At 38.3% G+C, this 26,780-nt stretch overlaps 1 protein-coding gene across 2 annotated transcripts; it reads right to left on the reverse strand.

Moving 5' to 3' along the window:
* Positions 1-2,717: 2,717 nt before the first annotated feature.
* TRA2A (transformer 2 alpha homolog) lies at positions 2,718-26,780 on the reverse strand. 2 transcript variants are annotated; one of them, XM_053971520.1, is made up of 8 exons: positions 26,555-26,780; positions 17,503-17,636; positions 15,930-16,095; positions 13,368-13,556; positions 5,219-5,334; positions 4,648-4,752; positions 3,871-3,938; positions 2,718-3,697 (listed from the first exon to the last, which is right to left on the reverse strand). In XM_053971520.1, exons 1-8 carry the CDS (start codon positions 26,588-26,590, stop codon positions 3,687-3,689), a joined length of 825 nt encoding a protein of 274 aa, XP_053827495.1. In that variant the 5' UTR covers positions 26,591-26,780; the 3' UTR covers positions 2,718-3,686. The 2 variants fall into 2 exon arrangements, with proteins under 2 accessions (XP_053827495.1, XP_053827487.1); XM_053971512.1 differs by having other exon boundaries at positions 4,648-4,755.

Genomic DNA, 26,780 nt, shown 5'->3' on the forward strand with positions numbered 1-26,780 from the left:
AAAAAACCCAACCAACCAACCAACCAACCAACCAAAAAAACCCCACCCACAAATGAAGAAACAGCTGCAAATTACTCTTTCCTTTTCAGGACTTTCCTTTTCAGTTTCAGTGATGGCCAATTAAGTCCAGCAATTATTCATACATTTCAGACATCTAAAAGTATGTCCAGGACAGTAAGAATTACCACTTTCACCTGTTCTTCAAGCGGACTGCCTTACATCACTGAACATGAAGCACAAAATGAACCATGTAATACAATGCTGCTACCACTGATAACTTTATATGGACTTGTGCTAAGTAGGATGCTTAGGTCAACAGATCTATCTGTTGGAAGCAACAATCTCCAAGCTAAGTATCGCAACACTCCTTCAGCTTCCAGACAACATATTTGCTGAACTACTCCCTAGCTGGCAAATACAACTTCTCAAGCCTGGACAATCACAGACCACAAATACCATAAACTGCAATAAGTAGCCACCTTTCTCTCTCACTTCCTGTTACGCTAATTCCCTGAGCCTGAATTCCTCCCTCAACCTGCACTGCAGCTACTCCCCTGCTTTTGCATCTGGCTGCCTCACTGTTTCTGCACACTACTTTCCACGATCCACACAGAATGATGCAGGCTGGAAAAGACCTCTGGGATGAAGTCCAACCTTTGACCAATGGAACTAAGTGCCACATTGGAACACAACACCTTCAGGGATGGTGACTCCACCACCTCTCTGGGCAGGGAATCCACTCCAATGTTTAACCCTTTCTGTCAAGAGATCAGAATGTCTGACCTGAATCTCCTGAGGCACAGCTTGAGGCCATGGTCCTCTTGTTGTATCACTTATCATCTGGAAGAGGAGACTAACCCCCAGTTCTCTACAGCCTCATTCAGGCACTTGTCGAGTGATGCAGTCATCCCTGAGCCTCCTTTTCTCCAGGCTAAAACCCCCTCAGCTCCCTCTGACATCCCACACACAGGACTTGTGCTCCAGACCCTTCCCCAGCTCTGTTGCCCTTCTCTGGACACACTCCAGCGCCCCAATGTCTTTCTTGAACTCACAAGCCCAAAACTGGACACAAGATTCAAGGTGTGGCTCTCTGGTGCTGCGTACAGTGGAATAATCACTGATCTTGCTGGCCACACTGTCCTTGATCCAAGCCAGGTTGCCATTGGCCTTCTTGGCCACCTGGGCTCACTCCTGGCTCATGTTCAGCTTGTGGACCGGCATCCCCAGGAACTTTTCTGCCAGGCAGCTTTCCAGCCACTGTGCCCCTAGTCTGTAGCACTGTCTGGTGTTGCTGTGACCCAAGTGCAGGACTTCACACTTTACCTTACTGAACCTCAGCCCATCAATCCAGCCAGTACAGATCCCCTGCAGAACCTTCCTACGCTCCTGCAGATCAACACTCCCACCCATCTTGCCATCATCTGCGAGCTTGCTGAAGGTGCACTCAATCCCCTCATCTAGATCGCTGATAAAGACATGGAAAGGACTGGCCCCAGTGCTGAGCTCTGGGGAACCTCTTGAGACCGGCCAACAGCTGGATGTGGCACCATTCCCCTCCCCCCTCTGGAGCCAGATATCCAGACTGGCTTTTTATTCAGTGAAGAGTGCACCAGTCCAAACCACAGGACTGCCAGCTTTTCCAGGAGAATGCCATGGGATACAGTATCGATCACAGGCCTTGCTGCAGATCAGGTAGACAAGATCCACAGCCCTTTCCCACTAAGTGGGTCATGGGATGAGATCAAGTTAGTCAGGACTTGCCTTTCCTAAACCCATGCTGGTAGGGCCCGATTCCTTGGTTGTCCTGTATGTGTGATGAGACTCAAGAGAGCTGCTCCATAACCATCCTGGGCACCAGTAGGCCTGCAGCTCCCTGGATCCTTCTTGCAGTCCTTCTTGTGCCTGGGTGCCACGCTGGCTAACCATGTTTTGAAAGAACAAAACCAAAATTAAATATACCAATAGTTCTTTATTTTGAGATACTGGGACTTTGGTTTAGAGAGAACAATTTTCTTAACATTTCCTAATTTGTCTGGATCACCAATAAATACTGGTACATTTATCAGAGTTGAAAGATTTGGCTTCAGTGTTTCAGCTACTCTGCTTTCAATTTACTAAGAATTTTCAGCTGCAAGTTATGGATAAGACATCATGGATTCAAAGGTATTGAGCAATAAGCAGTTAGAACTTGTTTTGTCACCAACTTCTCCTGGCATATTCTATCAAACGTTTAAGATGTGTGCTGGTGTTTCTTTTAACTACTTGTTAATAGTTGCTGGCACCAACACTCAGAAACAGCTAATGCAATTACATTTCATACACTTACCCTCTTAAAATCATGACAAACTCCTTTGCTGGCCTTCCCTGACAATCAGGATGAAAATTTGCTGCAAGGGCTTTGTGGCTCTCTTCCTTTTGCTGTGGCAATATCAACATTCAAACAGCCACTTGCCAGAAAACTAAACAAAGTCAACAGCGTTTCTCTCACTCAACCATCTCACCACAACTCCAGCAAGTGACAAGGATGGCACAAGAGAAAGCTGGACTACCCACCCTGCTTAGCCATCCCATATAACCACATACTGATTCTCAGGGAAGACAAGGCTCCTGAAAAGACAGGTAAGAGCTGACTTTATCATCCACATCCCAGTATCAAGTATTGTTTAACCTACATTCCAAAGTGACACAAGAAGCAGAATGAAAGACAAGAAACCACATTATCAGTGGACTTAACTTTTATTGAGGGGGAAAAAAGGTTTACATATAGCTGTAGGTTTTTCCATTCATACTTCCAAAAGTTCAAAACGGACTGGAAACAAAACTTGCTCCATCATTATTTCAATACCAAAAAGTTGGCCATTTTTTCTTTCATGAACAGCAAATTATATAACTAATTGCTATGTTCAATAAATATTTTTTCTCCTGCACCAATTAAGGGGAAATATTCAATGAAGTACCACAAAGACCCCAGGAATTTAACAGTTTTAATTTCAACTGTTATCCACTGTGTAGCAATCCAGAAACATTTTTATAGAAAACACACAGCCTTAATTTTGAGTGTACAAGGAAATATTCTCCCAGTCAGTCAAATACCAAACTCTGATCTAGCTCAAATAGTCTACTTTCAAAGCAACTACTTGACAAAAAAAAAAAATTAAAAAATCATCTGGTTCATGACTATCTAAGCAAATTTATCATTACAGAAAAGACTCGAAGTCATTACTTGTTTATCAAAGTAATAGGTAAACATTTTAACAGAAAGATTAACAAGTTACTTGGAAATGCAGGTTTATGTTAAAGTATCCGAGTGTGTATACTACATATGACATGCAAGCTTTAAAAATATCAATGCTCTCTTCTGATTAGTCAGGAGTCCAACTGTTTTAGAAATAAAATAGGAATGACTTCCAAAATGTATCAGCACTTTGGGGTTCTCTATATTTTTCTCAAGATGTCTTACTACACAAAAACTACAACAATTACAATATTTAAGAGTATTACAATAAGAAGGGATGGAAAATAGGAATACTTCAACTGAAAATATGTATATTCTAAATGAACCAAAGACTTGTGAAAGAGCTGGAAGGAGGACAAGAAAGGGAAGATGGAAGGGAAAGCAGTAGGGATTCTAAAGATCTGAACTTTGTATTTAAAAATCAAGTCCTCAACTGTAACTCTTCTGATCTTCAGTAGCGCCCTGGAAAAAACAAAAGATGACACAATTACTAATTACACAATCATAAACTAACTGTACACATTATCTCAATGGGCCCAGCTTTTTTTGCTCTCACATTCAGAATTCCTATTGATCAATTCATATAACAATGTTTATGTCAGCCAGATTCTGTTTATTCACTTGTATTTACTTACTTGGACTATAGGAACGGGATCTTGATCGCGATCGGTATCGACTATAATAAGGCGATGGTGATCGTCTCCTTTAAAGGAAATTAAAAAAGAAACCAAACAACATCCATTATGAAAGAAGTCTTATTCACATCATTTCTACAGAACAGAACCACTTCCTTAGCACTGAAAGACTTGGCCTGCATGAATGATTTCTACTTTATTTGGCTGTGGCTTATGGTTATTTAACAAATGCTTTTATATTTCTCTATTTGATGTGTTTAAATTCTAAGATATTCCCAGACAAAGAATTTAATAAACTCTTACTAGCCTTACAAACACATGAAGTGCTTTTCCAGATGCCTACAATTCTTGTTGAACAACATTCTCTGAAACCAGATAACTTTCAAAACAGCAAGATGGTTATGAAATGTCAAGCATTAAAAATCCCATCTACAAATAATCCCTTTTTAAACAGCAGTGTGTGTCAGCTGTCCCTGGTTCTATATACAGCATAGAAAAATGAGTTCCCTTTTTATCTGTCCACTTGATTCCTGGGATACATGCTCTACATCTCCTTCACATAGCAAAATTAACCCCTTGCCCAACGAAAGACCAAATTACGTAAACACTGAGGATTCTGACTACTTCAATCCCATAAAACCTAAGGGAATGAGGCTCTGACACGTAACAGGCATGTATGCAGAATATTGCTACAAACTGAATAGTATGCTTTGTCATCTAACTTTCCAACAAATCAACAAATCCACTGTTAAGAGAAATGAAGTAAAGATAAGGTACCTGTATCTGTAGTCATATTCTTCATATCTGTCATATCCTCTGTCATACCCCCTATCATAATATGAATCCCGGCGACGACCCGCTCCACCACCACCACCTCCTCCACTGCTATTAGGGGAAGAGAAAAAACAAAAACAAAACCCCCTTTATATATCTACTCTTCATCTTGAGCTAAATTATTAGATAAATGAGTATAAATTATTTTAAATCTTTATTTTTAAAAGTGGTCTTGTAGTAAATCAGATGCTTAAGACTGTATCACAAAACTATGCAAACTAAATATTTAAATAAAAACACCTTCAAAATTCCTAGAAAAATGAGGGATTTGATGCTAATTCCCATCAAAATCAAAATTAAATGGGCACCTTAGTATTTCAGCCAGCTAAGTATACACTAATTGATCATGCTGGATATTATTTTTTATTATCAGGTCATTCAGTATTTTTATAAATAAAGATATAATAATCCACAGTAGGTTTTAAGAATGTACGTGAACCACAGTACAGCATTCTTCATATTAGTAATTTCTTCAACCAGAATCCAGCATTCAGTTTACATTCATTGAACTTACTGTGTTGGCCTGCCCATGTAGATGCCTGGGGTGGGTGTATGTGCTCTTTTGGTGATTGAATAATCCACTCGAATCCTCCTGCCATCCAGCTCCATTCCATTTGCATGCTCCATCGCCTGCAGGAGATGGAGGAACAGGGATGTGAAATCTGCAACCTACTGGTAACTATGGAAGGCTACGTGCAAACACATAATTTTCCACCAGAAAAACAAGCCTGGAACTTGTCTCTTTTAGACTGGTTACTAGTGCCCCACTGTGGCGACTGGCTCATCTCTTGTCCCCATGCCTGTCTGTCGGTGGTGTTACAGGACTGCACTGGGGCGCTGAACTAATGCGACTCTCAATCCCGTCTTAAGGGAGCACAGGCTAATCACTAACACAGCCACTCTCCCTTGAATTTATCTTCTACCCATCTGAAAGGTAAACTGAAAGGCAAACCAGCTTTTTTCTGAAAACTGCATCTTTCCTACCGCCATCTCTGACCCAGAGGGGACGGGCGGATTCAAAAGCTGTGCAAAACAGTGGCTTCCTGTAGGGTGCATATGGCCGGATTACTGCTCGTCGGCTGCCATTTCATGCTCTCCCAGCCTCCTGCCATCTCCCTTACAAGGACCTACTTCAGCAGAGCTTAGTAAAATGGCGGGTTCAGCCTACATGGATACCTAATTACAACCTTCCTCCCCACTCCCTCTCACAATAGCAGCTCGCTTAAGTGATACACACAAGGGTCTGTGCTCAGACGCCCGTGCCTTCAGAACTGCCTGCAGCCCCTGCACACACTCGCTGGGTGTTCCAGCCCCAGCTTCTCCACTCTGAGAATCAATACAATGGCCTTTCACAAACTCAAACCATCAAAGCAAGTTTTTCAATGGAGCACAGCGTACTTTTGAGACTTATATTCATGCAAAAGTAACCTAAAAACCCAAACTTCAAGAAATCCACAACAGTTAATTTTAACAGCTAATGATAGACTTGAAAGGATTTTTAAAATTTTGTTTTTTGATTTTTAATAGTTTTTGTTATCTGCTACAGGATCCCTGAAATACCAACACACACCACTTACTTCTCAACACTAAGCACAGCACTTAGTCCAATACACATTATTTTAATTTTTCATGTGTGGAGAAGAGACACTGATACAACCTTGAGTTAAAGAACATAACCACTTTGCTATTTTTTACTGCAAAAAACACCACACAACCTCAAAACATGAAGGTGCCTCTAAGAAAAGAATTTTTTCTTCTTTTTAATAATGAAACATTTATTGAAAAATCTTAATTTTAACAAGAGCCTTACTAAACTTATATACAAATCGTAAAGAAGATACAGAAACCTGATATCCATATGATTTAACTGCTGTGTCCAAACTGGAGGTGACTGATGATCACAAATGTATTTATTGAGAGTGAGTTTGTATTTTAGTAATGCTGTTTGTGTCCATACTATATCGCCACCTAGTGATTTGTGTTCATTTAGCCAACTGCAAGGCACAGCAAAGAGCATTCCAAGTCTTTCAATATACACTCAGGTATATTTTGTGACTAAATCACATTCCTCAGCTTTAGCCTTCTAGCCCTAACACCTTTTTTTTTCCCCCACAAGGATGATGTAAAGGAAATAAATCTGTGCATGCATCCTAGGAAAGTATGTGTGCACAAGCCTAAAAATGAAGGCTGCAAATATCTGGCTGAAAAATTATCTTCAATGATGAAACACATCTTTCTGGAAATGTAGCAAGTGAAATTGTAAGAAATTTTCTGCTGCATGGCATTTTCAAGTCCAGTCAACAACTTGCAGAATAATAAGCTTAGCTGACAAGAAGCCACCTCAAATCCATGTTTGTCTTATTTGGTTAAGCTAACAAACACATCTTCCAGAGGAAGAGTTCTTTGACAAAGGGAGCAGTACAGAGAAGACCAATATACCAGCAAGAGAAATGAAGAATCAATTTTGAGAGTTGCCTGTTTGTTTTAGAATACCAGGAAATGTGTTACATTTCAGTGGATAAAGATCATTGTTACCAGACTGCACAGAACTCCTGACATCCTCGTCATAATTTCTAATGTCCTACCAAATATTAAAACATTTTCTTTTAACAGCAGTAATTGTCAACTAAAAAATTTTAAAATAAAAAATATCTTTAATAGACGGACAAAACCAATAAAGCCTCTTAATAGTTCTGACTGCTTCCCCAAAGGCAAAAAACCGAAAACCTACAATTAATACTATGGATCACTCACATTCAGTAATTAGCAACTGGAAATTCCTTCTAAAGAGGTTCCCAGATTCTCTGCACTACTCTTAACATGCACACCTCAGGTATTGAAGTAAAGTACTTAAGCTGACATTATTAGGTAAGGACTGGTGCAAGATGACAAAAAGCTCTCTCTGAAAACTTGTGTTCATGTACCTGATACAACAGTATTTATTTTTGTATGAAGGATGTAAAAATATATAAGAGATCCTAAACACTGGCATTTCTGTGCTTTATTGAAAATTAGTTTACAAGAAAATTTTGGATTTTACAGTTTTAATGCATGTCATATTCAAAACAAATTTCAGTTTCCTTTTCTTGCTGTTTATGGGTGTGCATGCTTGACACATTAAGAATATTTGAGTGTCAAAGAGAAAAAAATGCATATTCTCTCTAACAATGCTGAAGATATTCTCAAATATCATTTAAGATGATGAAATGAAACTTTAAAAAGAAAAAAATTAAATAATACTGGGGTTTAAGATACACCATGCCCTCTTAGGAGTATTTAACTGTCAACAATCTATTTTTACAACCCGGATTATTTTCCAAATACCCAAATGTCGTTAAAAGACTTGCATGGCTTTTGCAAGAAGACAGTAAGCAAGAACACAGCATTCATATAAACATATAATATTAATTCTGGTAGCAAATTCTACAGAAAACTTTGTTTTTGTAGGCTAGAATAGACACCTACATGTTTGCAGTCAGAAAACAGAACTAGCACTGAGAATGGCATAGGTTCAATCTTGGATCACATTTTTAAAGTTTTAGAGTTTTAAACCTTCAGCAGACTATCCATTATAAGAAAACTGATTATCTATAAGGTGTTAGTTTGACAAAATGAGCAGTTCCTGAACCACAGTATCATCTCCAGTGGCTCAAAAAAGTCAGAAAGCATTAAATTTAAGAAAGATTTCAGTGTCATTTGATATTTAATGCACTATGTAATGTTTTCTACATGTATGACCAATTAGGTAGATAAGAGTAAAATAAGTTTGGAAACAGAACTTTTAATTAAATGCAGAAATTTACATGGGTGGTTGGTATTAGTTAATCAAGAACCCACTAAAAAAATTAAAGACTTTCAGTCTGGATAACTATTTCAATAACTTTCAATCACTACAAAGTTAGCAATATACAGACTGAATATGCTTAAATAGTCAAACACAAGCAGTTTATACTGTAACTTATTTCGAAAATGTCTTCTCATGATTTAAAAATAACTACATAAGGTACTGCCTTTTTTTTTTTTCCCTCACTGTAGTTTTGGGGGTTTCTTTGTTTTTTACTGGAAGTTCTTCTCTACTGCATTTAACGACACTGATAAAAACATCATCTCCACTCCATCACAGGTACAGCAAGGGATGAAAGACACAATGGATTAGATTCCTCTCTCCAGTAATCGATTACTCATTCACTTCTGGATTTACTGAGAAGCACTAAAAGAAAATTGTGAAAAAAAATCTGATGGAATTAATAAAGAAATTAAGAAACTCATCTTTTTACACTTGCTGCAGTCTGCCAAGTTCAATTCAAGTGTCCATTTCACTTTGAACAACATTCAATTTACATTCTCTAGTTTGAGATTTCAATGGTAACGTTTAAACATATACAATTATGAGCTTCAGCATTGATAGATTCAATGTATTATCTTTAAAGCATACTTTAGAGCTTCAGAGTCAAGAATTACAGTATTTTAGAGAACCAGAATGAAGAACTGGATGTTCTTGCAAGTATTAGCAGGATTTCATGGAATTTCAGAGTCTCCAGAAGTATGTAACTTGTAATTCCAAACATTTGAGACCTTCTAGTGCTCTCTTCTGGTATATCAAGGGTTGTTTTTGATACCATGAACAATACTTAACCATTTCTTCAACAAGCCACAGGAGTTTTGTTCAGTAATGCCGGTTCTAAGCTAGTCTGCTTGCACCACAGATTATATGTTTTTCAAGTGGAACTGATAAACTCCATTATTATTCTGGTCTTTGCCAACTGAATGTTGTTACTGGTTTGTGTTGATTGTTAATGAATAGCACTTCAGAAAATGGTTCTAGAAAGACACTCAAAACTTTTTGAAGAAGAATATCTAACTAGGATTAGAAAATTCCATATTGCCAAGAGCTGCTGTAGCTGATGCTTCTTAGATGAGTTCCTCCTACAGACAGTACACTCACAGTAGCCTCAGTTTAAACAACTAACACTTCACAGTCTGAGCTACTGAAAAGCTGGTTTACTAGCATATGACATCCTTGGTAACTGTAGTAAGAACCACATCCCTAGAACAGCCAGCACCTTTCACTCATGATTTTCTCAACTTACTGTTAAGTAAGATAATAAATTCCTCCCCCATCAACCTAATTTTTTTCTCATCATGGTACATAGAAGTTTGTAATCCTCTTATACACAGGAGGAAAATCCTTATGTGATGGGCAGATGAATATCCTCTGTAATTTAGTGAAAACATTGCAAAACAACATTACAACACTGGCTGCATGCCAGCGTTGCCACTACTGCTAACTATCTAAGAGTGTGAGAAACAAGTCTTGAACAGATGTTGACAGATATTGCCCTTTGCATATTGCACATGCAAAGGACTTGCACATTCTGAGGTTGGAAAAGGGTGGCCAAGACAAGACACTGCACTATCCAAGGCAAAAAAGCAATACCAAGTATTTTTAAAAACCAACAACTTCTTGAAATAAAACAACTTTACAATAAACAAAACCCACTATACCCATTCTAAAAACAGGTACACAATGACAGAAGCTTTTCAAAAAGGCTTTGAACAAGCTGACAGACAAGAACATTGGCACAGCAAATCCTCAGGTTTCCATACAATCATTAGACATTCATCAGTTGTTTCCCAGACATCCATCAGTCCTTGACATTTACTGTCTGCTATCACACTTTGAACTAAAAACAGTGTACACAAGCATCTTCAATATGGATCAAAACCTAAGAATCCAGTCCAGCGTTATTCTGCAAACACTATACTGCAATAAAAGACATCTGATGAAAAAGGAACCTTCTGTCTGATCATGAAGTTTCATCTTAACCTTGGCAGAGTTTCAAACAGAATAGAACATACTCTACAAGAAATTTCCTGGACTGGACACATGCTTTGAAAACTTCTTCCTCAGTCCTGTTACAGTGGAATGTCTGAAGCTACTGTGATGCTTTGGCAGCTTTTTTGTGTAGTAGTTATCAAAAGCTAAGCTTCTGTTCCTCTTTACAATCAAGATGCTCATGAACAGCTAACAAGAAGGCTGCTATGATGTCGTAATCTAAAATTCTGAAACTGTAAAACAGTTTAAATAAAAATAAACTTTACAACTGCCCCTTCTGTATTTTTAGGACACCGAGAACTATCACCTTTAAGAAATGCAATTTTTACATTGTCTTTGGAGTTCCAATACATCAATCTAGTTGACAGCTCAAAATGTCTTTACCATCATATGGACACTGCACAACTTGGTTTCAGAATCATGACTCACAGCAACATCTAAACTAGTTCAATAACTGATCCAGTTTGTAAAAGTGGTAACAGATGACAAAGATCCTGAGGAATTTTAGCTGCACGAGAATCCATGCACAACTGACACTGATCCATCTTTTAAGTTAGGAAAGTTTGAACACAACTACTCATAATTAATTTGATGTAAAATTGTAGTATTACCTGTATTTCAGAGTATGCCTGCTGAGAAGCTTCCCTGTGCTAGCCTTCCTGAAGGGTAACAGTAGAGATTATGAAAAATCCTCATTTTTCTCTAGAGTTCTACTCTCATTTAATCAATCCATCTTTAAAAGGGCTGGAACTTAGTTCAAAATATCATCTCTTTATTTAGATGTTTAGGATGTTGAAGGTTTGGGATTCTGGTTACTGGTTTTAGTTGGTTGGAGTTTTTAAAATTATTATTATTTTTAAGAGGAGTTAGTTACTCAGAATGGAAGTAATTAAAGTGTCATTGCTTTTATGCATACTCAACTTTTCAGACTGTCTTCCAAATAAAGAATTACTACATTTCCTTCAGTGTTCTCATACACGGCCTGTCACAAAATTTCACACCTACAGCTATCTATCTATATGTCTGTATATACCTACATTTATATATCTCCCCTTTTTCTACACCAGCTGCCACTTATTGTCATCTTCAAATCTGTCCTCAAGGCTCATGAAATAAGTCAAATAAACAAGTTTTGCTTCTGTCTTTCTTGCCGAAGTATTTCAGTTATTTAAATTGCATGTATTGGGAGAGTTTGCATCCTTTCCTCCTCTTCAGGCACCAACCCGTTGGAGAAAAGAAAAATGGGTTTAATTACATTCCAAATTATTTCAGTTCCTGCTTAAGGCCCTAACCTTTACTTCTGTATTTCTGAATGGAAGCAACATCCCTTTTTGTTTTCCTTTGCATTCCAGTTTCATAGCATCTGCCAAAACAGCTTTATACTAAACAAGTTACTTCATGCTACTTACACGGAACATTTTAAGAAATGCATGGTATCATGCATGACCATTGCCTGTGGCAACCAGGAAAAAATCTACCTCTAAAGACATGTGAAGCTGTAAAACAGACAAGACTGGTATATGAATGTGCCAGGGAATACTGTGCAAATATTTCAACGTGAAATGTTCTACAAAAAACCACTTTTTCAAAATCCCAACAAATTCAGTATGCAAAGAAATACAATGCTAGAAGTTAGAACAGAGCAGGCCATTAAAGACAAATGGATATACAGCTATCCACCCCATTAACCTCTCTACCAACCTCTCCAACTGAGAGTGCAGGAAAATACAGAAGGGACAAGAAGGAAGTTTTGTGTCCTTTTATTTAGATCTATAACCTGCAACAACCACACATATATATATCTACAAGACTACTCTTCCCATAAACTGATTCTCAGTTGGACCATACCAAAGTCAAACACAAGAACTAAGTATAGTTCAATCGAGTAATCCAAGTTTTTTTCATTTAAATATCATCAAGTAGCATCAGAGTTGTTATTTTTCAGCTCCTGATAGGTTCCAGAGCTGTCATTCTCCCTGCCTTCAATACTAAATGATCTATAAAGAGAGGAGTCATATTTAGTATCTCCTTATAAATAAACTTAGCAAATGCACACAGAATCAAACAGCACATCTGGCCAAACCTATTAATCCAAAAACAAGATGAAGTCTGTGACTCTGTCCCAAAGAAAGAGACGCACACAATGCAGGCTTAAAGGCATTTTTACAGAGTGTCTTTACTTTTAATAGCAACTTTATCTACAAATTTCAGTAAATGTGGTAAAGTTCATGGTATCATTACAGGGGTAAAAAAACCTATTGCTTATTGTATGTTGTGGTGAATCATAACACAGACTGCTATTCATATTCTTTGTTTCTTTCCTTACAGATCAATTATACTAACAACTCAGTCTAGCTATTAACAGCTATCTGTTAAACAACCAGGAAAGCAACCGACCAAGGCACAAATCAAGACAAAACCCACTGTTTTTCAAATGTACAATGACATGCCTAAAAGGAAAAAATGCACAGGGAATCTCCAGAATTTTCCTTCAGAAAACCATGTAAAACTTTGACTTCCAAAATGCTTCAAAAATACTTTAGACATAGAAGCCTTAAGGATTTATTTGCATTTTGAAGTAACAGACTAAAATCAAAGACCAGCGCTCATTGGTGATTTAATACAGACAGCTGATGCTCAAAATCTGCCCATGCATCTGAACACGGAACTAAAATTCTTCATTTTAGAAGTGCTTGAACAAAGCACTCCGTGTGAGAATCTGCTAGTGAATACACACTCAAAAACTTGTCTTTTTTTTTTTACAGACAGTTAATGAAGATAATGCGTAAAGAGCACACCTGAAAAAAGCAGCAAAGCATGCATTTACCTCTTTAGAGTCATCAATTCTTTCAAAATAAACAAAAGCAAATCCTCTTGATCGTCCAGTCCGTTGATCATAAACCACATTGACACCAGTCAAAGGTCCGTAACGGGAGAAGACTTCACGTAAATCTCTCTCAGTAGTGTACAAACTGAGACCAAACACTCCAAGACAGGTATTTGGATCTGGATTAGCCTGGTAACACAAATGTTCAACTCAAATTAATTTTAGTTATAAATTTAGTTAGTAATTTCAGTTATAAAAAATTTAATCTGAAGAAAACTAAACAGATAATACTCAGCTTAACACTTTAACAGTTACCATTCTAATTGTAAAATCGTTTCAAAAAACAACTACTTTCAACGGTTTTAATTTTAGAAAAAAGACCAAGACAAGCTCCTCATGTTTGTAAAAAACTCAGCTGATAAAATTTAGCATTCTGATTTACAGAAAAGCTACAGAACAAGAGGAACCCAAGCTATTAGAATTTCATACTGAAATTACCAACAAGGGGCAGACACCAGACACAAATCTGTGCTGAGAATAGCTTGGCCAGCCTGAACTCCCACCGTCAGCCCTTTTGCATGGTCATCACAGGCACTATAGAGTGCACACTGCCTCCAGCTGCCCACACTACATGTAAGCACTTGAGCTCCTAAGCACAGACAATTGAACTATAATCTAGCTTCTACTGAAACTTCCTCCACCTCAGCATTTCCTATCCAATATACTGAAAGTCAATATTTACATTTGTGAGTTAATCTTTCCACTTGTAAACTGGATTAAAGGCACCTGATTCTTTCAGCTAGAGAGCAACAAGTGTTGAAGGCCAGTTCTGTGAAACAGTAATCCAAGAGCATGCATATCTCTTTAGCACAAAACTCTTCACTCTCTATCATGATGTGGGATACTTAATAAATTTCACTTCAACTAGACAAAGTCGAATATCTAACAGTAAAAGGTACAAGTCCTCTTTTAGGTTCAAAATTTCTCTACATGCCAGAGAATTAGTATCTAATGCCAAATCCTCTGTAAGAATTATTTTGATCAAAATCAACATGTTTTTCAGTTAGGTGTCTGGCACCCATAACACTAGATGCAGCAATTTAGAACACCAGAAACAAGCACAGAGATTTAATGTTTCTGCCAAAATAACAACTGGAAGCTGACACAGCTGAAATCTGTATTTCAGTTTCAGGTAAGTCATCTATGCATAGTAATTTATGGCTCAGAGCCTGCTTTTCAGCCTGATTCAAAGACTGAAAAGGTTTAGATCTTCTGTCATATTTTTTTCAGTGCATATGTTCAGGAACCCATTGTGAAAATAAGATGCCTGCACTATTCTTATATTTGAAGTTCCTTTCTTTCCATTTGTCAAAGTTCAATCTTCTGTTTTAAGACATGAATATTCTGCAATTCCTCACTATAGCTGAAGAGCACAAGACCTGGCAGTTTGTAATTCAAAAGTTTTAATTATACACATCAAGATATGTATTTTTTTACTCCATATTTCAATCCGATAGTTCAATGGCACTGGCAGTGATACTAATTTTATTACTGGAATCCTGTAAGTATATAGAAATCTGTCTTTTAAATAATTCTTTGGGTAAATTCCTCCACACAGCCATACCTGCTGCCCTTTTTTAACATTCCTCTTACATTTAAACCCTATTAATTTTTCTAAGGGAAGAGAAGCACTGAGATCAGTCTGCAGACCCTAAGTTCCAAGTGACAATTACATCACCACTAGAAGTGGTGATTGCAGAGGACTAAAGGGCAGCTTCTGTATTAGGTTTTTGTACTGCCTCACATCAACCCAGTATGCAAGCTCTCTCTACAAGAAAAGAAATGGCAAAATTGCCCTCCAATTTTCAACCCCAACCATTCTGTCATTACAAAGAAGGACACTGGGAGAAATCTCAGAATGACAAGATTAGTATTTCAGATTTTGGTTGGTGTAGCTATACTTCCTCCTGCTAATACAGAGACACTTCTCATCTACATTTTGAAAGACTTACTGCACCTCCTTTTCACAACTGTAAATTTTTCTAGTCTACCATGAAGACTTACAATACGGGGCTTTACTTCAAGGTAAACCAAATTAAATAATCAGAAGGATAAAATCACAAGCAACCTTCAACATATGCTCTATAAGCAAATAAACACTTGGAAATTTCCTTCTATGGATCCCTCTGTCAATCTTATCAATACTTTCAGGTTGCCAGCACACACAGATGTGGTCTCATTTTTGTAAATGTTACATATACTTTTTTTAACAAAAAAAAAAAATCAGAACAACTCAACTTCTAGAGCTGACTGATGCCCATGTCACCATACCTGCAAAAGAATGTTTTTCAATTAAATTCTACAACTTCCCTGCCTGTGAGTTGCAGGTCCAAAAAGTAAGTGCTCAGCTGTAAAGACAGAGATTGCTCCCCACTCCCACCCAATTCCTGTATCCTCCAGTGACAAAACAGCAGGTCAAACTCAGCCTGCAGGTAACCTGGACTACACTAATACAAGCAGCAATTGTTTTGTCGATACTCAGCCTTTTTGAACATGACATACTCTGCTGCCAGTGTGCCTTCTTCTGTTGGACATTGGAGAATGACTACGGCTCCTGCGACGGCGGTATTCTGGTGTATATGATCTGCTTCGAGAACGTCTCCTATGGGAATGAGAATGGGATCTGGAACGAGTGTAACGTCTGTGCGAATGTCTTCTGGACCTGGATCTTCGACAAAAAGAAAGCCTTCAGTCAGGTCATATGCATATGGTTGTAATTTATTGAACTGTAAACAGTACATTTTCTAGAGAAAAAGCACTGAGGATTATAATCATAACAGTTTTCAGGAATTTCAGAGCTTAAACTTACATCAGCTTGGCTGCTTATCCAACTAACAACTATCTAACTATCTAACTAACAACAGTGGCACAGAAACTAGATATGCCACACTGTAAAGTACTGTTTTGACTGAAAAAATGAAATATCTGGCAGGACTACAGTGCTGCAATATCTACAAGCAAAGTTTGTCTAGGCATGAAAATTACTCCAGACAAAAAAAGCAAACCCCAAACATCTGCTCTACTCAAACACTTCTTCACAAATGTCTTGCTGATAATAAGCTAATTAAAACAGGTAGGTAATCACGTGGCTCAACATGGTGAGAAGAGAAACTAACATTAGTTGAACTTTGGCAATTCAGAGCACAGCAACTCTTTCAGTTGCTCTGGTATAAAGTGTATAGAGAAGATGTATTACTGATCTCTCCCAAGAACTGGGAAGGAGAAACAACGTAAGACTATTCCTCTTTCCCCTCTAGTGCTACAAATGGTGTTTTCTGGTTTCTCTTGTGGTTGTTAAAGAAAGATTGAGCAGCTCTCCCCATTTTCATCAACATGTTGCTAAAAGGGAATAGAGAAGGTAGGTAGTATAAACCATGTAATTTATATGGCATATTTAGAGAAAAAAGCCCAAGACATTTCTTTTCTGATCAAACTCCATCAGAACTGAAACCTATAAAGCTTTACCTCCACATATCCATACTCGGGGTAGAGAAAGACAGAGAAGACACGTGCAGAATTGAAAAATGAATTTAAATCTTAAAACCCTCATAAATGAAGACCACGCCAAATTTAAGACATAGTTTTTTATTATATTTTTTAAGCCTCCAATGAAAGAATGTAAAGAACGTTCACAAACACTGTTTTCCAATATTTCCAACAGTTAGACAGCTTACTCTTTTTATCTAACCCTCATACCTTTGCACCAGGCCTCACTTGACCTTTCCCCCCCCACAAAGGAGAGGTCCACACAAGAATTCCCTCATGAACAATTTCGGGAGAAGGAAGCAGGAGCTTCACAAAATTGAAATGCCATGTATTCTCTCTCTTCTGGAAGAGAGAATCTTCAGTCGTGATTTCTACATTACTACTTCTGTAGTATTATTCTCTATTCATACCCATGAAATCATTTCCCAACTTTGCCCACCTATATGAGCACAAACAGGCAAATTAACATATCCCTGTTAATACATCCCAAAAAGTCTGTATTTTTTTACAATGGGGAAAAGAAACTTCATCAACCTACCAAAATAACAGCAGTAACGCTGAGCTGACATGAATAACTTTCTCGACATACCTTGATTTTGATCTTGACCTAGAGTGCGATTCAGAATGTTTGGAAGCCCTCGATGGACTGCGAGATCCTGACCTGCTCTCTGATTTTACACGAGCAGGACTCCCAGCTGGAGACTTTGACTGGGAGCGAGACTCCTAACAAAAAAGACAGTATTAAAAATGGTATTGGTTGTGTAAATGCCTAACTCCTAACATTTAAAGTACAGTAATTCTATTATATTGATTGCTCCTGAAAAACAAATGGTTAGGCAATACCCTCCAAAACAAATTTCATTTTGCTAACCCACTGTTAATATTGTATGCTTGCCTCAAATAGGTCCCTGCTTGAACCAGATCACCAATTCTCTATTAACTAAGTAATCATGCAAATTCATCTACAACTTGATCATACAGACACTGGAACATAAACCATACATTTACTTAACCTAGGACCCATTCATTCTTCCAGATTCTTTTAATTCTACTTCACTCTTGCTTTCTACTTTTCTTCATTCTTCATTGAGTTTTTCATTTTTCATACTTCGTGTATTCTTCCCCAATTCAAACAATTCATTATAGCCTTAAAAAAATATTCAAGTGCTTCTATCTGACCAATCTTCTGTTCAATTTTTTCCCCCATTCAATTTTAATTTTCTGATCTTTAATACTTTTCATTAGCCTTCTTTTATCTTGATTTATCTTCCACATTCTTGGAAAAAACTCTTCAATTTCTTCACGAACATTAACCTTAATGGAAAAAGAACATTTAGTATATTTAAGCACGTGGGGATTATAAAACTCTGCTGGAGTTCAGATGTTATCTACCAAATTGAAAAGCCAGCAGGTAAAGTGCAAGAAACTATTTTATAAAACAACTTTAAAAAGTATCTTTAAAACTGTATAAGTGTCTATGTTCTAACAATAAGCTTACTGAGTTCTAAGTGTTTTACTGTATTTGCAAAGCTACCCTCCTCCCCTCTGAGATTTTTTTCATAAGATACATAGATACTCTAAAAACTAATTAGCACAAATATACTGAACTGTTGATTACCCCCCCTAAAATAATAACTATGTGTTTCTCAGTATTAAATATCCCAAATTTTACTCCTACAGATTACTAAGACACTCAATTCAACAGAATGGTCAAAGATTTCCAGTCAAAACCTATCTATGCACATACTTACTCACATAATACATGCACATAGGTTTAAGTAACATCAATTATTATTCATCCTATTTTTTCTTCCTCATTGTTATCCTGTTTTCCTTATATAATCCATATAAACTAAGATGTAGAACCGTATAGTTAAAACAATCCAATAGAAGTAAAAACAGGAGGGGTTTTTTTCTTGCATGGTAAGGCACACAAGAGAAAAACTAGGAAAACAAGCAAACAAAGAGCAGGTTAGGATTTCCTCACATATTACAGTGTACAGCATTTCTAGGGAGCTTAGCTATAAAAACTCCTACAGAACAGTATGCTATATACATTTGTAACTTTACAAAATACTTAACGAAAAAATGCATACCAAGTTCCCCTCCCACAGGTGTTACATTTCATGTTTATTTGCATGATTTCTCCTCCTGACCATGCCCACAATTTTTTCTCTTTCTTACTCTACCTATGTCCAGATTTGCAGTTTCTTTTGCAGTTAAAATTCTTCACTACCTTGGGCTGGAGCTCTTTTTCAAAGAATGCTGTCTTCATAATTCAAGACATGAAATTCACCAGAAATGGAACCTGAGCAGCTTCTTACTAAGAACTATTGCAGCCACACTACCATTCCTCTTTACCTCAATAAAAAGGACAAAGGACTCATGGAGAATGTCATCTACTAGGATGATAGTCCTGCCAAACTTTAACAATGAAGGCCAAGTTCAAAGCTTTGCTGTGAATGGTGGACCATGCATCCCTTATGAAGATGGCTATGTACTGAGCTAACTACAGGACTTCACTGAAATAAATTATGTACATGCCTTTAAATATTACCAATTTCGGTGGTTTAACATTTGAAATCCACTGTTTGCAATAAAGAAAAATGTCTCTTATAACCACTAACATGATTTTTTTATCATGTTACTCGCCTCTGTACTAACAACTCTCCTCTGTTGTTACCTCGCCTCTGTACTCTTCAATGTCTGACAGCCTCTTAATTTCTTCTCTTTGTAACTTATCCCTTGCAACAATTGCCAATTTCTCTGAGAACTATTTGTATTTCTCTCCCTAGTAAAAATGATGAGTAATAAAGAAAAACATTCGAAGTTACATCAGATTTAGAAAACACCCTTCAATAAAAAGACAAAGAATTCACCCTCCTCAGACACTCCTTCATAAGGATACTGCATTGTCCATACTTTTTACATCTGAAAGATCAATTCTTGAACAAGAACTCTGGAAACTTGAACAAAAGCAACCCCCCATCCCACCCCCAGATCCTGCACAACCTAGAAGTGTTAGGAGGTGCCAAAAATACCATGGACACAATTGATCCCATACAATGTAGAAGTCCGCTTACTGTTCCTAGCTGTTCAACTGAAGCATCTTACAATACCAACCATAGAGTCTTTAATAATACCAGCTATGACACCAAATCTATATAAAGTTGACAAAAGCAAATATTACATAAATTCACATAGGTTAAGTCCTTTTGAAAGTATCTGTTTAAGACCTTTATGGGCTGTATTCACAAATACACAACTTGAAAACTGCAGTGACAGAGGGGACCATGTAAATTCTTAGAGATTTCAAACTTCCTCAACCAAGTAACTGTGGATGTAAACTGCAGCTGAAGAGAGATCACCTGATAGCAGTTGCACACTGTCATTGGTAAGCAACTACATCTCAACTTCTAATGCAGCATAGTTCACCTAGTTACAACTCCTACAACGCTTCTAAAGGAGACTACGAGAATCACAATAACCTGCAAAAGTTTAAGGACTTAAGGACGATGCTGAAAAAGTGCCTAGTAATATTTGTATCAGCAAAACTACAGGCAGGGATTAAGGGATTCAGAGCTTCAAGGAATCACAGAGATTTAAAAGAATTTTTCTTCTCTACTTACCACTATAATTAAACAATTAGCAAGCTGTATATTAGTCTACACCATAGACCAACCCAATTGTTCTTCATGAACTACTTATATCCATTCTGCAATACGTATGACAAAAGTATTCAACACTCTTCATATGTCATCTTTAACGTAGAAACCAGACAACTCTATTACCCCAAAGCACTAAAATAGCTCCATTTTGTACCAGTCTTAAAGCAACCTATACATTCTCATCTTAGCTCTGTTATTACCACAGAAACTAAATATTGTGAAGGAGAGAAAAGACTAAAATTGCACTGTGGGTCCTCAGCATTTTTTTATCTTTCTGTTCTAAAGATCCTTTGTCATTTAAGGGCCACAGATGAGACACAGTGTAAACTCAGCTCCTCATCTCACCAGCTTCCTACAGAACAGTACCTATCTTAAAATACCTTGGGCTTCATTATGCAGCTGTCCAGCCACTACTTTCACCCTTACAAACTTGTGGGCAGAAAATTCACTATCCCCATGTCAAACTATCTAGATTTGCTGCCACTAGAGTCTGCAGGAAAAGAAACAGAGCTTTGTAATATTCTTCAGATCAGACTTCCCTTTCAAAAAAAAAAAAAAAAAAGAAAATCTGCATCTGCCAGTAACACTTTTCCCAGGAAACACCTCTCCCAAAAAACCCACCCACACAAAAAAACCCATACACCCTCCCCCCCTGCCAATAATCATTACAAAAAACCCAACTCAACTGCAACAGTGTGCTTCTTCAGAGTAAGACATAGTGGTTTCCTCAAATACACACCAGGAAATGGGACTAATGATTCACCAGGAATTGGAACGTGGAGCCACAATTGTAGACAAACACAAAATCTACGGTTTGCAGCTTCAGTTACTGAATCTCTGGATAAAATGCACAGCTAGAAGCATTTAAAGAGAGTACTGAGGAGTATTTTTAATCCTTGTTACCTTCCTTCATCCCAGGAAGTAACAAACCAAAGTGACATGGAAAGGATCTCTCCTCCTCACCCATTACTCCACAATCATATAAACCCAGACACTGAACAACTATCAGCATCTTCAGATGATCCATCTGAGCCAGCCATCAGTCAGTCCACATATTTAATCCATACTGGTGAAACTGTTTAACTGATCAAAAAGTTCTATCTATCACTTAAATTCCTTGCATTTTTCAAAATAAATCCTACTTTCCAATGTAATTACTATTTTAAAAGCATTTAAAACACTTTTATGCAGAGGAGAATTGCAGAAGTCTTGAAGTATTCTTTCCATTTTCCACCCATCAAGTGAAAGTATGATAAAAAAACATGGGGGGGGGGGGGGGGGGGAACCACAACAAACAACTGACCAACCAACCCCTTTATCAAACCAACCAAACAAAACAATCCCCTGTTCTTTCACACTACTCTTCTGTCCTGAACTTGTCATGCCTTACCCTAACTCTCACCTTACAATTTCAGAGTATGACTGAAAGGTTATCAAAATTTAAAGTGAGATGCTAACTAAAAAATAATTACGTAAGATTAAACTAAGATTTCTATATAAAAGCATGTGAAATTTAAAAAAAATCCCAAACATGAAACCACAGAAATTTCAGGTGAAATTCATTTGACCTGGGGTGAAAAAAAAGGACAGGACAAGTGGTCTAGCAATACCATTTCCAAAAATCTTGTTAAAAACTCCCACCCAAACTAAAAAAAATAAATGAAGTTGAACTCTATTAGCAGGGGACAGAAAAATATAAGCAATCAAAAAAGAAACATGAATTTAGCAGCAGCCCACATTTGCTGGATAAAACTGTTAAGCTAGTGACATCTCACTTATGAGGATAAGACTGCATTTTGGCAGGAATCTACCAACTTTCCTTGAAAGTCAAAAGTTAAATCCTTTTTGCTTCATACTGTGATCTGTCGCTACACTAAAAATAAAATGGATCCCTTAATTAGCTAATCTTCTATAAATATTACAATAGCATGCATAATAAGCTTCTGTATATAAAGCATCTTCTAAGTTGTTACCTAGAAGACATGGATATTTTAAAAGTTACTAACATAAGCAAACAATGTATTTCTCAATGATCCCACTTACAAAAAGAAGGAAAAGGCTTCAGCAATAAACTTTTTGAAATTACAAGCTCATCTTCTCACTGAGGCTTGAAAATACACCTCTTCAGGGAGGGTCCTGTAGTCATTCCACTACCACACATGGAAGACAGCGTTCAAAAGGAGCAGTCTTCCCAGCTGACAAAGTCCAGAACAATGCAGAATTTATTAAGCTTGATTAAAACAATAAAAATTAAAAATCAGACTTCCAGAAAAACTCTCCCACATTGTCATTACACACTGCAGGGTGATCACAGCACTCTCCAAGTGAATGCAGAACCACCGAGTATTAGCAGTCCATTGTCCTTGTATTTGAAAAGGTGTGGGAAGCAGCATTCCTTCCTCTCCAAAGAGGTGGCAGAGGGCCACTGCAGGAGAGGTGGAATACAATAGCTAAGCAAGCCCGACCCTGACACCGTTGGGTTTTTTTTTTTTTTTTGCCAAAGAAATCGTCACAAAATTGATCAGTTAGGTAATTCCATAGGTATCTAGGTATTTTGCATCCAAACTTCATGAAGCAAATATAAGGCACTTTCACAGCTAAACTAATCCAAAAGCCACGTGTGTACCTATGAAATATGCACACTTCCTTGAACAGGATGGGCCACGTGCAAAATAATGCATATTTTCAAGTGTTTTATTAGATTATACTATTTATCCCACTGTATGATCCTAAGATCATTAGAATGAAGAGAATCAATATAGAGTTGTAAAATGGACTTCTGAAAACTAATCTAAAATAATCTCTTTCCTAACAATTTTACCTTGTTCTGATAAAAGGTTTTGCCTATTTAGACAAACAACACATTAATACTGATAGAAAACTAAACTGTTAAAATTGCAGAAATTAAATGTTAGCAGAAGCTCAACAGAAAAAACTTAACTAAGTTACGAGTGGAGCTACTGAAGTGCAGGGAGTCTGAACAAACTCCCTTCTGTTCATTGCTCTGGGAAACACCTAAAGTTGCACCACAGATTGAACACCAAATAAACAATAGCCTATAAAAAAAACCAAAAATATGAAAGGAAGAGTTGCCTGCCATCTGACAGAAATAAAAGATAAAAAAAGCCTCATTTGTCTAATCTGCTCACAAAAAAGCATTCAGTTGTGATAAAGTACTTTGATGTTTCCAAAACCAAGTCACTGGATAAAAAGCATGATTTAAAGTCTTTTTCTATTCTTAATGACTGTAAACTTAGCTGTAGCACATCCACTGTATGTTTAATTCCTCTGTCAATTTCTTTCTATTAAATCACCATGCTTGAGGAGGGGGCTTTCTTCTGTTCAACCAGCCACATTCTTAATGAAGAACTTAAGTTGAAACAAAATGACACAAAAACAGAGCAGATGTCGATTAGTCTGAGCATATTTAATTAACATGTGCTTTAAAAAAAAAGCTCGATAAAGGAGTGAGTTCAAGAAGGAAAAGCTCTACAATGATTTCACACCCAATACTTTAGAAACGGAAGTTTTAAAGAGTGCAAATGAAACCATTTCATTGGAAGTTATTTCCATAATTATTAATGGCCTGTTCATTAGTTAATATGATTTTAAAATCATAAATTAGAGGCAAAGCACATACAGTAGCTTACTGTCGATAAAATTAGCATTTAAAACAATTCTGCTGATACTCAACGCTCACTGAAGTGCTTTGGGACAATATGCATTTACACAGATGAAACATAAAAGGCCTAAAACTAAACTTAAAACACCCTTACTCCTTCTGCATTCAGTTATAAAAGCACATCACACTAATTAGCACTTAAACTGACAGGGGGTAGAAGAACTGAAAGGGTACTCAGAATTCTTATTTGTGCCAAATTCCACAAAAACAGATTCTTTACAAACTTTCTTCCAGTTTCTGCAGTTCTTTCTCCCAATAAAAACTTCTTTACTCTCAGGGCTCAGTGCCTGGATGTAGCAAACTGAAGCATCAGGACATTCAGTGCCTGACAGAATCCTATCCAATTGGGAATAGCGGACTAAACATCACAGCCTCAAAGTTACTTGTGCTTAATTTTGTGCCTGTGAGCACTTTCAATGGAAATGATAAATAAAACGTTACTCTGAAAGAGAATTTCTTACTTCAAGAATTTTAGTATCACCGCAACAAAGCAGTATTACTGAAGAAGAAAAAAAAATAAAAAGGCTCACAAATGTTCTTCAGTAGAACCACAAGACACCCAACTAGAAATCAATCAAGTACCTCCCATTATGCTCAGTTATGCCGTATTGATTGAAAATTTTCAGTGTAGGGAGCAAAACCAAAAGAAGTTTTCCAAATGAAGACTCAACATAGTCAGCAGTTCTTTTCAGTAGGTAAATTTTCCATCACCAAAGAAAAAAGAACAACTGATAAGCAGAAATCACAGAAGCTGCTTCTGTAGGACTTTTCAGATTTCATGTACTCTCAAAACATTTTACTTCTACATTTGGGAGGAGGTGGCGTGCAGAAATACTGAAAGTACAGAGCTGGAACAGCTTTGTAACATAAACAGACCCATCAAAGAGCCCAATACCGATGTTCTGACAACTAACCTGACATAACCTCTTTCCTAACAGTAATTCACACTGGGAATACAGACAAGAAAATAATCCTTAAAGATATGAATCTTGACTGTAAAATGGGAGATTACCGTCATCTTAAAAAAAGAGAAAAAACCAACCAAGCATACTCATTGCTCAAGTTTCTGAAACTTAGTTGCTTCCCCTTCAGAGATCGGTTTATTTACCCCAACACTGCTTAGCTACACAGCCACCTTTTGTCCAAGCAACCAACACAAGGGCAGGTTTTGTTTACCTCATGCGAGGAAGCAGCAGCAGTTATTGCATAGCTAGGTAAAGAACTTGCAGCCTATGGATTTCTTTTTAATCACCACAAAAATGGCAACAATAGTAATGCAAAAGTAATTTTTGGAAGGTAATGCCGTTCTTCCAAGATTTACTGCTTGTTTTCCCCAGACAGTAGGTATATATGTAACTGCAAGGCTGCTGTCACTGGATCATCAGAGAGAGTCACCAAGAGGATGCTCAGGTGTTCTTCTAAAGAATCTCTTAAAAGAACAAACAAAAAGAAAACCTCTGCAAAATTAAAAAAAAAAAAGTAAATTGTGATGAAGTGGCACACATTTCGTTCCTGTTTCAAGCAGCTTCTAATTCCTGCTTGCCTTGATCATCACTAAAAAAAAAAAAGAAACAAAAACAAAACCACAAAAACACTGAAAATGGAAGGGACCTGTCACACGTGTACATGAAAACCCGCAGCCATCAGAGGGAAGACACAGGCCTAACGAAGTTACAAAGCCACAGCAGCTCGTTGGAAGCCTTCAGCTGCACGATCGATGACTTTCAATGGTTTAATAACGACGGCCGGACCTCCCCAGTGGAGGGAGGGGGCCCGGCCCGAGGCAGCTCCTGAGCCAGGAGAGACCGCTCACCTCGCACAAAAGGACGCGGGATCCCTCCTCTTTCGGGCGGGAGGAGGCCTCGGCGGCCCGGCCAGGGGAGCGGGAACGGGCAGGACAGCGACCCCCGGGCCCGGCGACAAGGCGGCTCGGGACCGCGGTAAGGGAACAGGGCAGCGCGGAGGAACCCCGGGGATACAGCACCGCTGTTTGCACAGGATCAGCCTGCGCTGGCTGGGCAGGGGCCGGGCCGCAGCACCGGGACCCGGCGCCCGCACCCCGCCGGGGCGATGAGAGCAGGGAGCGTGTGAGGGAGAGACGAGGGCAGCGGAGAGGGACGCGGGTCGGCACCCACGGCCCAGGCAAGCCTCGGGCGCCTGAAGGAGCCATTTTAGAGCCAACCTGCGCTGTCCCCACCTCCGCTAGGCCCGAGGACGCCGAGTGTCGCCACCCGCCGCCCCCGGGTCCGATCCCCCCCCTCGACACGGCCCGCGCAGGGGAGGCCACTCACCCTCCCCTCGAAGTTGTTCTCCTCCACGTCGCTCATGTCGGCAGAGTCCTGGCCAAGGGGGCTGGGGCGAACGGGGGACGCTAGTCCCGATTAGCAGCAGCAACACCCACGGCCGCTGTTATCGCCACCGTTACCGCTACTGCCGCTATTACCGGCACTACCACCACAGCCACCTCCCGCCCGCGCCTCCCGCACCGCCGCAAAATGGCGCCGCCGCGGCCGCTCC

This window comes from Vidua macroura, chromosome 1, assembly GCF_024509145.1.
Source record: "Vidua macroura isolate BioBank_ID:100142 chromosome 1, ASM2450914v1, whole genome shotgun sequence".
Classification (NCBI taxonomy): domain Eukaryota; kingdom Metazoa; phylum Chordata; class Aves; order Passeriformes; family Viduidae; genus Vidua; species Vidua macroura.

Coding starts and splice junctions, on each gene's coding strand:
- TRA2A (XM_053971512.1), bottom strand. CDS start 26,590: ATGAGCGACGTGGAGGAGAACAACTTCGAGGGGAGG. Junction 13,557..15,929: donor GAAGGCACACTGGCAGCAGA/GTATGTCATGTT, acceptor TTGTGTTACCAG/GCTAATCCAGATCCAAATAC. Junction 4,756..5,218: donor TACATGGGCAGGCCAACACA/GTAAGTTCAATG, acceptor TTCCCCTAATAG/CAGTGGAGGAGGTGGTGGTG.